At 48.6% G+C, this 12,396-nt stretch overlaps 2 protein-coding genes across 2 annotated transcripts; one reads left to right on the top strand and one right to left on the bottom strand.

Moving 5' to 3' along the window:
* Positions 1 to 5,589: 5,589 nt before the first annotated feature.
* BDW70DRAFT_97960 (FAD-dependent oxidoreductase) lies at positions 5,590 to 7,478 on the top strand. Its single transcript, XM_073745328.1, has 3 exons — positions 5,590 to 6,147; positions 6,206 to 7,097; positions 7,168 to 7,478. The coding sequence occupies exons 1-3, from the start codon at positions 6,082 to 6,084 to the stop codon at positions 7,401 to 7,403; spliced, it is 1,194 nt and encodes a 397-aa protein (XP_073593121.1). The 5' UTR covers positions 5,590 to 6,081; the 3' UTR covers positions 7,404 to 7,478.
* A 2,040-nt stretch (positions 7,479 to 9,518) lies between these two features.
* On the bottom strand, positions 9,519 to 11,071 carry BDW70DRAFT_170396 (lactate 2-monooxygenase; the record flags this gene model as incomplete). The annotated part of the gene is made up of 1 exon (XM_073742920.1): positions 9,519 to 11,071. One exon carries the CDS (start codon positions 11,069 to 11,071, stop codon positions 9,866 to 9,868), a length of 1,206 nt encoding a protein of 401 aa, XP_073593120.1. The 3' UTR covers positions 9,519 to 9,865.
* Positions 11,072 to 12,396: the final 1,325 nt, after the last annotated feature.

The raw sequence follows: 12,396 nt of genomic DNA, 5'->3' as shown, positions 1-12,396 counted from the left end.
CAGAAACAACATGAACTGCCGGGGCCCATAGAGAGCAAGAGTGTTTCTTTTTCTGTCCCTTTTTTTTTTCTTTTTTTTTTCTTATTTTATTTTTATTTATATTTCGTATTGTGTGTGCCACGGATCTTATGAAGAAAGATGAACCCATGGGAGTGCACAGGAGTGCACGGGAGAGTTGAATGCAAACTGCGTGAGCGGCAGTACTACTACAGAGTACATATTGGAACGCTTCGATCCACACTTCGATCCACGCTTTGAGCTTCGATCCATTGAGGTTCCTGGTTCATACTACCAACTGGCTCACTGGCTGGCAAGGCCGCGGTAATTGCAGAGGGCTCGGAGCTGCCGGGTTTACCAGCTAGTCGAGCCATCAGATTGTGGGGAGGGCCTGCGGCGTGGAGACGGCAGCGAGCGATCCTAATTTATGAAGCGCGATCCAGTGGCCAAAGCTGCGACCTTAGGCGACGAGTCTTGGCCGCAGGATTTCAATTCCGAGCGCAAAATCGTGCCAAGCGGGGGCCGACCGAAACGATGCTCCCTTGGGAGTACTGCATGGCAGAGAACAGAGTATGAGTAACAGGTCAGACCGTATTGCCGCAGTGGGTTGCGCTCGTCCAACGCTAACTGAACCAGCTCAGCCACCAGCATGGCCATTCAGATTTAGTAACCAATCCTGTTGACTTCACTTCATGTCCAATGCGGCCTTAAGACAGGGGCGAATGGCCTCGCGTCTCTAGTAAAAATAAATAAATAAATAAAAAAGAGTAAAAAGAAAATATATATATAACATATATATTCAGCACACCGCTGACAGCTATACCAGGATCTGACTTGCCGGGCCTGTCCATGATCAACGCCTCCTACCATGGAGGTCTCTGCTATTGATCATCAGCGTACTAGTATCTCCCTCTGGTCACGGCTCCGCACCCGAGATGGACAAGGCCATCACTCCACAATCGCCATACTCCTCATCCAGTCCATGTAGCATGTGTTCACAAGGCCGTCTGTGCGCGTTGTGCCATCCTGTCAATTGGCTGGAGGTATATCTTAATGCTAATTCAATGCTAATAATTGCGCAGCAACCAGAAACATAAGACAAAGTCCTGCCGAGGCCACTTCAGAGTGTCCAATAGTCTCCCACTATGTGTACTGGCACCTAGATGCTTAAACCAGCGGCGACTTGGCCATATCAACCGGCTGAAGGATTTACCAATGCGAATTCGATGGCTTTTCCGAATCACTAGCACACGCCCGAGAGTGGAAAAAAAAAAAAAAAAAAAAAAAAAAAAAAAAAAAAAAAAAAAAAAAAAAAAAAAAAAAAAAAAAAAAAAAAAAAAAAAAAAGGGAGAAGATAAGAGAGGCAGAAGAAAAAATTAGAAATAACACAAGGTGATGGGCGACGGTGATCCAGTGATACCGGTCGCGAAAATCTTCCGTCGGTTACATTTGCCTCACGTTGATACAGATATTATAGCGAACCCGGTATCTTTGCGATTCGGCCGAGCGCTGGAAACCCACTCCTGCTTTCCATGGAGAGTAATTAAAGATGAGTCTGCCTGCCACCTGGGCCGTGCTCTGGCACGTCATGGACGGTATACATTCCCAGCACCTAGCGATAGATACGGTAGATACAGGAAAACGTCAACAGTTGACCAACATTACAGCCTTCCTCAAACTTTGCGTCAATGACATGGACTCAAAGGCAATAGCGACGCGAGACCGATCTACTGCTTGATATAACGAAGCTTCTAGGACGAATTTTAGGGATTTGTTGGATTTGTTGCATTGATTCGAAGATCGCAATTCCATTGTCAGCGATCTCACAACGCCGACCGCGAGCATCGATTGTCTTAACACCCATGCATTTTCTATCTCCAACTTGGGCTTTCCGCCTAGCAACCCTATATCAGAATAGACCGAGCCGCACGAATCTGTGAGCATGGGACCCGCTACTCCTTCAGCGGAAGAACCGCCGACGAGACTGCTGGACCAGAACGTAGACGAGGACCTGCCGCAGCCAGACCGTAACAGCAACTGGCTTGCATCAGTGGCTTTGGCAAGGGAGGCCCATATCGCCTTGATACTCGGCAAGCGAGCAGTACGGAGAAAGACATCAGCGACAGATAACGTAACCTGTAAACGAGCGGGCCACCTCTGCTTCCGATTCCATGTATAGGCAACATTTCAAGCACTCTATCAACCAAAATAATTGCAGTTCTCTATAAAAATAAAAGCTCGATTAGGACATTGCAATCGCCTATGTCCTATATTTTGTCAGTCACTGCACCGCGGTGGCGCATGTACGCGTGGCCTAACTGCAGAAAGTGCCGGATCTATAGACGTACCATCCTGAGCTTCATAGCCCTCATTCCCATGCTAGAATTGCTCTGGGCCCTCCTGGATAGTTAAGCCCCCTACAGCAGCTAGCTGCCTAGTAGAGCACTTCTTTTTTGGAGCTGCCTCTTATTAGAAGCACATAAGTCATGCATTCCTTTGCAAGCAAGGACAAGCTTGTTAATGTAACGGGCGTAGGTAGTATTGTTTTCAACTAGCTGTCCTGTATTCACGAATATCACAAGCTTAGAGAAACAAATAAAAGACAGAAACATGAACCTTCTCTCCTCCCTTTTATCAACTTTTCTGGACATATGTCAACACTTTTGACTTTTCCGAACCTTGGTTCAGACAGATGTAACCTTGTCTAGACCTTTGGTTGAGGGCATCGCCGATAACCAAGATCCAGGCCATAGCCTGTGACACCCAACCGGTCAAGTTGATATATTTAATAGAAGTAACCCAGTCTCGATTACCTGGCTGTACAATAGGGGCCTTTCCATAGTAATCAGCTCTAGTAACTACCCAAGTAGTAGCTACTAGGGCCATAGCAAAGCCAGTCTCATCAAGGTTGTAGATCCTCCATTGCAATTCCATGCTGCATGATTGTAATTTGTATGCGATCAAACCACTGCTTAATAGTCTTAGGATTTTCATGATTGGAGCGTCGATAATCATATCCTTGTATATTGCAAGTCTTTAGTTCACCATGCCGTTTAATAAAATTGTATACCCATTTTTCTCCAACTTGTTAAATTGGTGCAGTACCACGTTGAGCAAGCAAAATATTAGCCATTTCTTGTACATGTGGCTGTCTTAAAGGCGCTCCACGTCAATTTACTAATAGGATCCATTGTAAAAGCGATTTCCCTTCATTTTGGGGCAATTTATGGTTGTTGGCGCGTGTTTCTGCGCGAGAACTATGGCCATTTAGTTGTCGTTGGAGGGTTGTACGAGGAACATTATAAGCACGTGCCGCTTCACAAACATTGCGAGTTTCCTGATTTTTCAAAGCAGAGATGGCAAGTAGAAGCCTTTTCCTCCTGTTCAGCAGAATCTCGATTGCTTTGATGCACTTTTGGAGGTATGGTGGGTGGTTGAATTAGGTGAGCTTTTCGACTGCAGTCAAAACGCGTCAGGTGGCCCGCTCGCTTACAGGTTACGTTAGTGATATCTACCGGTCAAGGTGCCGCTGATGGTCATGGCAAATCCTTGGCCTTGCACACGTGTGAGGGAATGGCCGTTGCTCACAGTGTATGAATTTTGAAGCATGAACATCACGGGTCTCGGTCATATTTGTTCAATTACGGCTGGACGGTTACAGTCGCCAGACAGCACACTTACAGCTAGCCAATCCCCCTGCCGGACGCATATCCACATCCTACTCGCCCACCTTCTCAGTCGACGGCCTCCGTCGATCCTATAGTATTGATCGCCCAATTGGCTCATTCAGGTCCTCTTTTGCGAGCAGCTCTCTTGTGACTCCTAGTAAAGTGCTAGGCCGCGTCTACACGCCACCCTCTCATACAGCTGCCAAAGTCTCGATGGCGAATCAAACTAGAGGCCACCTCTGCGGACGCGACGACACCCCGCGCGACAGGTTCCGGTGTCCTGGGATTATCTACCTGCTTCAGCGGAGCGATATACGTCCCGTTTATCCAGCGTTGATATAGTTGATTACCTTGTACTGTGTTTATTGGCTGTCCTCTGTCGACAGCAATATCAACAAAGCTCATACCGTCATGTTGACATCACCCTGCTTTCCTCGCTGCGAGTTCCATCCCCGAATCCGGTTTGGGGATGTTGCAGGGGTTGCTGCGTGGAGTGAGAATCCCATGCATCTTCTGACTCAGTCGACTCGGCCGGTAGCTAGATGCCGTAGCAGCTGACGACTTCCATGACTGGTGCCACATGACGACTGTGCTGACATTCCTAGAATACCCGGGTAACGTTATTTTTTTTATGTTAGTAATCATCTAGACTGAGGGCGCCGGGGCAGCTGTTTGTTGTTATTGCCCTGTGGGCTTGCTCGTGCTCTGCTGGCTCTGTGTTCTGATTCGGCCACCTGAAAAGGCTCGCTTTGCTTTCTTCCGCATCGCAGAAGTAAATGTAGGATAAAACCTGCTGGGTCCCGGAATAGCTGCTTTGCCAGACTGCGAGTATTTCTGTCGGTTACTACAGACATGCTGGTTAACCTTACTAACCGGAACACGGACTCAACGAAAGAATTACCATGCTCTTCTTCTTTATACAGGGATCATGCCGCACCTCAAAACTGAATGCACATCTATGGTATCAAGAGGTGAAAGGCAAAGAGCATGCCTTTGCATCCAGAAACCCCGTCTAAACCTAATTCCTGACTCTCAAATAACTTTATCGTATACGCTTCGCTTCCATCGTACGGATAACAGTAAGTAATATGAATGGCGATTTTGGAGCTTCGAATCTCTCCCCCAGCACATTTCTACCCGCTTTAGCTTTTGATATCTAAGTCTCTAGGAGTCGCTATTCCAAGGAATGGAAATTCGTAAGCCCTGCCACTTCGGCATCGGCGATTCCTCCATTTACCACATGATAGGCTTCGCGAGTGCGCCGTACCTCGTAGATGGATGTCGTCAATAAGCGTTCCAACCACCGCACGTTTGATAGATTGGCATCTATCGTATTGCCGTCGGCAGCGTCGGCAACGTCGGCAATGTCCGTGAGATTTTGGAATTCAGGTTCTGGAGCGCGAGAAGCCAAAGGATTATACTGGCTTCATCCGGTGGAAGATGACAGTCAATCAACGCAAATATCGTGCATCTGAACCACCGAATGAGTCCTTGTTAGGGCAATATTGACAATCGATTTCAGATGACCTAAATATGCTTGAATGCATGATGCGAGACATGGATCCTGATAGCAAGGGCACATGAGGTCGATGCTGTAGGCGATGTTAACCACAGGCTCGTTTGGCGCTGAGGCTTTGTGGGTGAGTTGATCCTCCCCCAAGTTACTAAGGCTCCAGACTCTTTGAGCAGTATCCAAGTTAGCACGATTTTCCATCATTTTATAGGATGATTCGGGAAAGACGCACCTCGACTGTCCTGGTCGAGACAGAGGGTCAGAGTCGCAGTGCCCTGCTGTAAACGGCCTCATTAATCACTGTCGCCTCGCACCTAACCGCAATTTCATAAACCTTGAAACGCCGCAATGGCTTTTGGAGAGCTGTCGAAGTGGATGACGCTGGTGTCGTTATTGGTGCCAAGAATGAACCTTCGATTGACTTCACACTCAGCTTTGTCCATCCTTTAATCCGTTCTGCTCATGGTGCGAATCGACGCCTAGAACGCCATCAGTCAGTATCGTCAGATACTGAATCCCTGAAGCGGTCATCGACGGTGGAACAGCGGCACGGCATTTGATTGTCGCGCTGGCGAGTCGCTCTTGATTCGTAGGCGCGGCCCTGGTCTGGCGCTGGAGCAGTCCCGTAGGAATAGAGAACGGAGCAGTTTAGCCGGCGGACTGCGAGGCCGACTGGCTGGAGTGTTGTCCGTTGTTCCAGATCGACGAGAGCGGGGTCAAGACGGGCGAGGCGCGAGTGGTGCATTGTTACAAGCTAGATAAGGTCTAGCTGAAAATTCGCCAGGGTCTCGCGGGCTGTCCTATTGGTGCAGTGCGAGGGATTCGTATTTCAGCAACGTCTCTGCTTACTTCCTCTCACTCTGGCGACATCCCACTTTGCGCGACCTTGACCACCGTGGGAAGATGGACCCAGTCCTCATCGTCGGCGCTGGTATAGTCGGCCTGACTCTCGGACAGGCCCTCAAACAGGTACCATCTTTTGATCTCTCTTCCTGTACCCTGGCGTTGAGAACGCTAAATATCACAGAAAAATATCCCATTTGTAATCTACGAGCGAGACCCCCACCCCGACAGTCGTGTCCAAGGGTGGGCTATAACCCTGCACTGGGCATTGCAATACATCGAGGCCCTCGTCCCCTCCGAGACCCTGCAACGCATCCAAGATGCCCAGGTAGACCCTGATGTCGCTCGGAACGACAATGGCAATTTCCTCTTCATCAATCTGGCGACCGGCGAGCCGAAATTCAAGATCCCACCCTCGAAAAGGTGGCGCGTGAATCGGGAGAAGATGCGCAGAGCGTTACTGGCTGGGATTGAAGAGCATGTGCATTTCGACAAACGGGTGGATGGAGTGACTTTAACAGAGGGTGGGCGGCCACAGCTCTTATTCCGCAATGGCGACGTAGAGGAGCATGTCGCCGGAAAGCTGGTAGTGGGCATGGAAGGGAGCCGGTCGACCGTGCGGCGCTTCCTTCGACCCGATGCCTACCGTAACGTCCAGCTTCCGGTACGATTCATCGGGGTCGCAGTCGATCTGACTGATGATGAGGTTGCTCCACTGCGAAACATGGATCCCTTGCTCTTCCAGGGCTGCCATCCTGAAACGGGGGTCTACCTCTGGTTCTCAATTTTGGAGTCACCAGCGAACAACGCCAACGGACTCTGGCGCGTACAAATCAACCTCTCCTGGCCTGTGAAGACAGCAGACGACGAAGTGCCCAAAACTAACAAAGAGAGGCTCACGCTTATGAAGAAGCGAGCGGCTGGGTTTGTGCCGTTTCTGTACGAAACCGTCCAGCGCATTCCCGATGGGACGCCGGTCGTTGAGGTCAGCCTCGCCGACTGGGAATGTCTGCCATGGGATAACAGAGATGGCAAAGTTACCCTGGCCAGCGACGCCGCACACGCCATGGTCATGTGTAAGTTTCTTCCTTTTTCTCTCCGTCGGACTGGCGATTAGGTTTCAACTGTGAAGACTGACAGGAACAGACCGCGGCGAAGCAGCAAACCACGGCCTTCTCGACATCTTTCACTTGATCGAAGCCATCGCGACTATCTATGCGGGAGGAGACCAAAAGATCGCCATCGATGAGTACGAACGTGAGATGCGCGAGCGTACAGCGCCCGCTGTTCGGTTGAGTCGCCAGGCTTGTCTAGAAGCTCATGTTTGGGACCAGTTGAACGAAGGGTGTGCGATCCTCTCGAGGCGAAAGCTTGTTATATAGATAGCCACTACCAGCCTAGCAAACAGTGAATTTGATGTATATAATCATGCAAGTTAATTCCTCATTTTTTGTTAACGTAAAATTCTAGCATTAAAGTGTCTATATAGGTAGACGAGATTTATAAATACAAACCATTGAATGAAAACAAGCCGCAGCAAGCCACAGCAAACTATAACAAACCACAGCAGGTACTCTATACACTGAAATAAGGATCCCAATATCAAGTTGTAATCAACCTAGATTATAAAGGTGAATCTCTTTCCCTTTAACGGGCATGTACGCAAATACTCAGGTATATTCTGAGCTCTGTAGGCACGGCACTACTCAGGAGTCTGCATGTTACCAGCTTAACTAGATTTAACAGTGTTGGACCAGTGGCCCAAGTGTCACCATTAATCCAATAAAAATGCTCAAAGCAGGCCTCTACGTAAATGCCAAGAACCTTATTCCCAAACAGGCCTTAGCGCAACCCGTTTGTCAGTGGTGCCTTCTTGGCAATGGGTATCTCCCATATCTAAAGCCCTTGACCCATGGTTCTATATCTCGATTCCCGACTGTGTAGTACTCTGGAATAAACACAGTTGAGGCGGATCCAAGGTGATCCCCACCTGGAGCTCATGTAGCTGTGGCCGAGTGCTAGCGATCGTCTCCAATATACATTACTGTCTGGTCAGGATGAGAGTGGGGACATGGAAAGTGATGCTGAAGACTCCGAAACTGAGATTAAAGCCAATTAACTCAACCTTGAATTTATCCCTCTCTTTCACAAGCCTTAGAATCCAATCAGTCTTCCGACCCTCTATCTGGATGAAACCATTGACAGCGAGTCTTTATCATTTCCGACTTCAGAAGTTGGGTTCGCTGACGGGCGAATGGAGGCGGCCGTAAGTCAAATGCAGCGAGCTCAAAACGCCTGTAGTATATAGTAAATCTAATGAGGCATCTTCTGCATGTCCAGACCGGCTCGAACTTACCTAATCACTATCAGACTGACTGTCATGGCTCCATATGCAGTCATCAACCCCTCTCCCTCCAAGCATGTACTAAAATCGTCACCGACGGAGTGGGTGGGTTGGTCTCTGAGGACCAGTGAGAGGCACTCAATATACTATCAAATTAACTGGCACTTATGGTAAGAACGCAGGCTGCAAGGTTCTGATATCGAGTCGAGATACAGGCCTGATTGCGGACCGAGTTGGCCGTACCCCTACACCACGGCTTGAAAATGAAAGCGCTGCTGTGCAGGCTGCAATTAAGGCGTTTGTTCACATGAGTTGAACATGCTTCTTTCGAGTTCCGGAGCTGTCGATGTCCATGGTGCGCTCGGAGATCTCGAAACGGATTTGGTTGAAAAGACCGACGGTTAGTTAACCTTTCCGCAGGGCATACCGATTACTGAATGCAGTTAAGTAATGTTTCTGTGGGTGCGATTGGTCATGCCACCGCTCCGAGAAGTTGTTACTTTCGCAGAGCTTCGCGATATCGTCTCCAGCCCCCCAAAGGTCTAGAGAATCTGTAAGGAGCTTCTGCTCTGTCTGTAATGGCCAAGCTAATCCTGTCCAGGTATGGACGGATAGTGCAGCAGATTTTAGAAGGCTCCTCAAAGAAAAACCCCGTGTGGTCGAAGCGAAAGGTCGGTGGATGATGACACACATAGTTCTGCTGGGTCTACGAATAGCGCTCCCCCAAAGGGTTAGTTCAAGGCACCTGTGCTCCTCTTCAACTCCTGGGGGCTGTAGAGACCCCGGGTCCTTCGTCGGTCGACACCCACGAGGTACGTATACAGTGCTCGCTCTCTCCGGATGGGAGTATTTAAAGCAGATAAGTTTGTAATGGCATGCCTATAGTGGTCATCTATCACGGAACCCCGCCTTTCGGCTGGCTTGAAAAGGCATTCCAGCGACTGCGGGAGAAATACCCCACTCAATCCTTTGAGGCAGGATGCGGTATACGGATGTTTATGCAGAGACTATGGAGCCTGTGACTAACAACGAAGTTCAGTCTGTCTTGTCTGTAAAATATTACCTCACCCGCATTCGGTGTCACGACTGTCCCGGCGGCTGTACCCAGCTGGACTAAGCATGACTGCTGATGACTTCGAAATTATCTCCGAAACCGCGCTACACAAGCAAAAATGTTGCGCTGCGTATTGCAAACGGCAGCTGAAGATTGAGGGGATAATATCTTCACAGAGCTTAATGGAAAGGCTACTACACATATCCTGTGTGTTTTACCATCCCACTTTAACTGATTGCCACCAGGTTGATACGCCCAGCTATGGTGATGTTAACCATATAGGAGAAAGAAATGGTATCACGGGGACTTCATGACCTTGATGATGGAAGTATAACGGAAATCTGCTAGGATTATTAGAGCAACGCGGGATGTCTACACCGAAAGGCTTTCCATATAGACTACCTGAAATCTATCAAATGCATTCTCTCCGCCAAGTCACGGCAAGATCACAGAATCCGCCTTAAGACTTCCAGATTGAGATTCTCGCTCGAAATGTCCGGGATCCCTGACAGATGTAAGGTCAACTGTAGATCCCCCAGCAGGCTCCTAATAACATGCCTCACTCCTTCCTGTCCACCGATGGCCAAGCCGTAGACATACGGTCTCCCCACGAGCACCATCTTTGCTCCCAATGCAAGCGCCTTGGCGATATCAGCACCGCATCTGACACCAGAATCAAATAAGACTTCAATCTTCTGGCCTGCTGCATCCACAATCTCGGGCAATACCTCGAGGGACCCAACTCCGCCATCTTGTTGCCTCCCGCCGTGGTTGGATACCACAATGCCGTGCACGCCAACCTCAACAGCCCTCTTTGCGTCCGCGACTGTCTGAATCCCTTTCAGCACAATCGGCCCATCCCAATGCTCCTTCAGAAAGCTGATATCCTCCCACCCGTGGCTTGTACCAGGGAAGATTGTATGCGCCCACTCCTGTGCTGCCTTCTCAACATCCCCCTCCACCTCAGCTCCATGCTTCTCCTTGAACCGTTTCCGGAAAACGGGATCCGAGAATCCTATCTCCACACCAATATTATCATTGCGTAGAAACGGATTATAACCGTTGTCGAGATCGCTAGGCCGCCAGCCAAGCATATACGTATCCAATGTGACAACAAGTACCTTATACCCATTCTCCTTGGCTCTTTTCAGCAGACTAGCCGTGATGTCATGATGCTCGTTGCTAGGCCAGTAGAGCTGGTACCATCTTGGCCCGCCTCTGTTTACCTTGGCAACATTCTCAAGGCTGGTTGACGTCGCCGTGCTCAATATATACGTGACGCCTTCCTCCCCTGCAGCCTCTGCAGCCGCTGATTCACCCTCCCGATGGAAAATCGTCTGCACACCCACAGGTGCCAGGGCGAGAGGATACTCGTACTCATCCCCAAATAAAGTGGTTTTCAGATTCGTGAGATCAGCCTTGACTAATCGCGAGGGGACGATGCCCCATTTCTTGAACGCGGCACGATTGTTATCGTCTGTCTGTCTGGTTCCTGCCGAGCCCCAGACGTAGCCAAAGCTGTCGGCCGAGAGACGCTCTTTCGCAAGAGATTCCCATGCCAGTGGGTCGAAGGTTATGGGGGGTTTGGTGTCGTGCAGGCCCGCGGTGAAAGTTTCAGTTGAGTAGGTTAGGGGGTCGGGCTTGTTGGCCATTATTATAGAGTTGAGGCTGCGGACTAAATCTGCAGCTGAGTGCGAGGAGCATAAGATACAATAGGATTAAAAGGTCATAAGACTGCAGCCTTATATATTCCAATGACGTCGATATTACAGCTTGTCCAACCCTGTACTCGGGAGTATATATCAGGAATTTAGACCCACAAGCCGATGTAACCGGAGAAAAGGCATCAAGCCGATCGGTCAATCGGTATTAATCTCGGACGAATGAGCTTGTTAAACTAGCGTAAAGCTTAGCAACCCGGCTTATGTGTATTTGAGAGACTGAGGTAAACCATGACTTATACCACATCAAGCAAAGAGATTTCTATGTCTGGTTGCTGAATGCTAAGGGAGTCCAGTAAGAGGACGCAATAGTGAAAAGTACGTAGCTAGGTAACTTGATCTCGGATCCTCCAGTTTTCCTCTAAACTGCGCTTGTTAGGATCCTAATTCCTGGCACTCGGTTGATGGCTTTCTATGCCATTTCATTGGGATTGTTTCCGCGTGACATTTGCTTCATTTGCTTTGTGCTCGAGGCGCCTAAATATCTATTTCTACCCTGTCCACTTTAATTCAGTGTGCCATCTGATGTGGCAACCATTAATTGAATGCCTTTAATCACTGATAGGTATCATGCTATCGGCCAAAGTCCTTCATTTAAGTCTTATCTTGCAAGTCCGCTTCAATGCTGAGATACTTGTTAGAAGAACATTTGCAATCAAGTACACATCCTCCCCTTTCCCAACATCATAGATCTTATCTTCGCCATTGAATTTTTTTTTCCCTTTTTTTTTTGCGTGCAAAATGCAAGGATGCCAATGAGGAAAACATGAGATTCTTGGCTATAGTGCTGGTTACTGCCATGACTCCCTACCACACACCATTGACATAAAGGAACAGACAAGCCACAGGAGACAATTTGTGAGAGAAGACAGATACGGTAAGATAGGAGGGATGTACTTCATGAATAATAAACGGGGCAGATCATCAAGGTGTAATAGGACTTAGCTGCAGAATGGTATCTTCCTTTTTTGTACTTACCCAAGGTCTAACTGACATCGCTCTTTTTTAGGCCTTTATCAATCGACTTCTTCAGCATTGCAGGAGCTTTCCGAACCATAGCTTTTCTCACCAAGGACAACGCGTCTTTTCATCATATTGGCAGAATTAAGTGAATGTGTGGTGGGAATTGTATGAGACTAGTTTACCTATTACTATATTCTCCCGATGTTAACCCAGTCAAGTATTTTCTTTCACAGAGATGAAGGCTTCTACTAGGTGCAAATGGCCAACTTACCCGGGTGAGCCCGAACGCGACT

Source organism: Aspergillus foveolatus (genome assembly GCF_047715535.1).
Source record: "Aspergillus foveolatus strain CBS 279.81 unplaced genomic scaffold BDW70scaffold_54, whole genome shotgun sequence".
NCBI lineage: Eukaryota > Fungi > Ascomycota > Eurotiomycetes > Eurotiales > Aspergillaceae > Aspergillus > Aspergillus foveolatus.
This window is presented reverse-complemented; position numbering and strand designations above follow the sequence as displayed.

Excerpts from the sequence above, each read along its gene's own strand:
- BDW70DRAFT_97960 (XM_073745328.1), top strand. The coding sequence starts at position 6,082 with ATGGACCCAGTCCTCATCGTCGGCGCTGGTATAGTCGGCCTGACTCTC. Across the intron at positions 6,148-6,205 it reads TCGGACAGGCCCTCAAACAG|AAAAATATCCCATTTGTAAT; the intron begins GTACCATCTTTT and ends TAAATATCACAG. Across the intron at positions 7,098-7,167 it reads CGCACACGCCATGGTCATGT|ACCGCGGCGAAGCAGCAAAC; the intron begins GTAAGTTTCTTC and ends TGACAGGAACAG.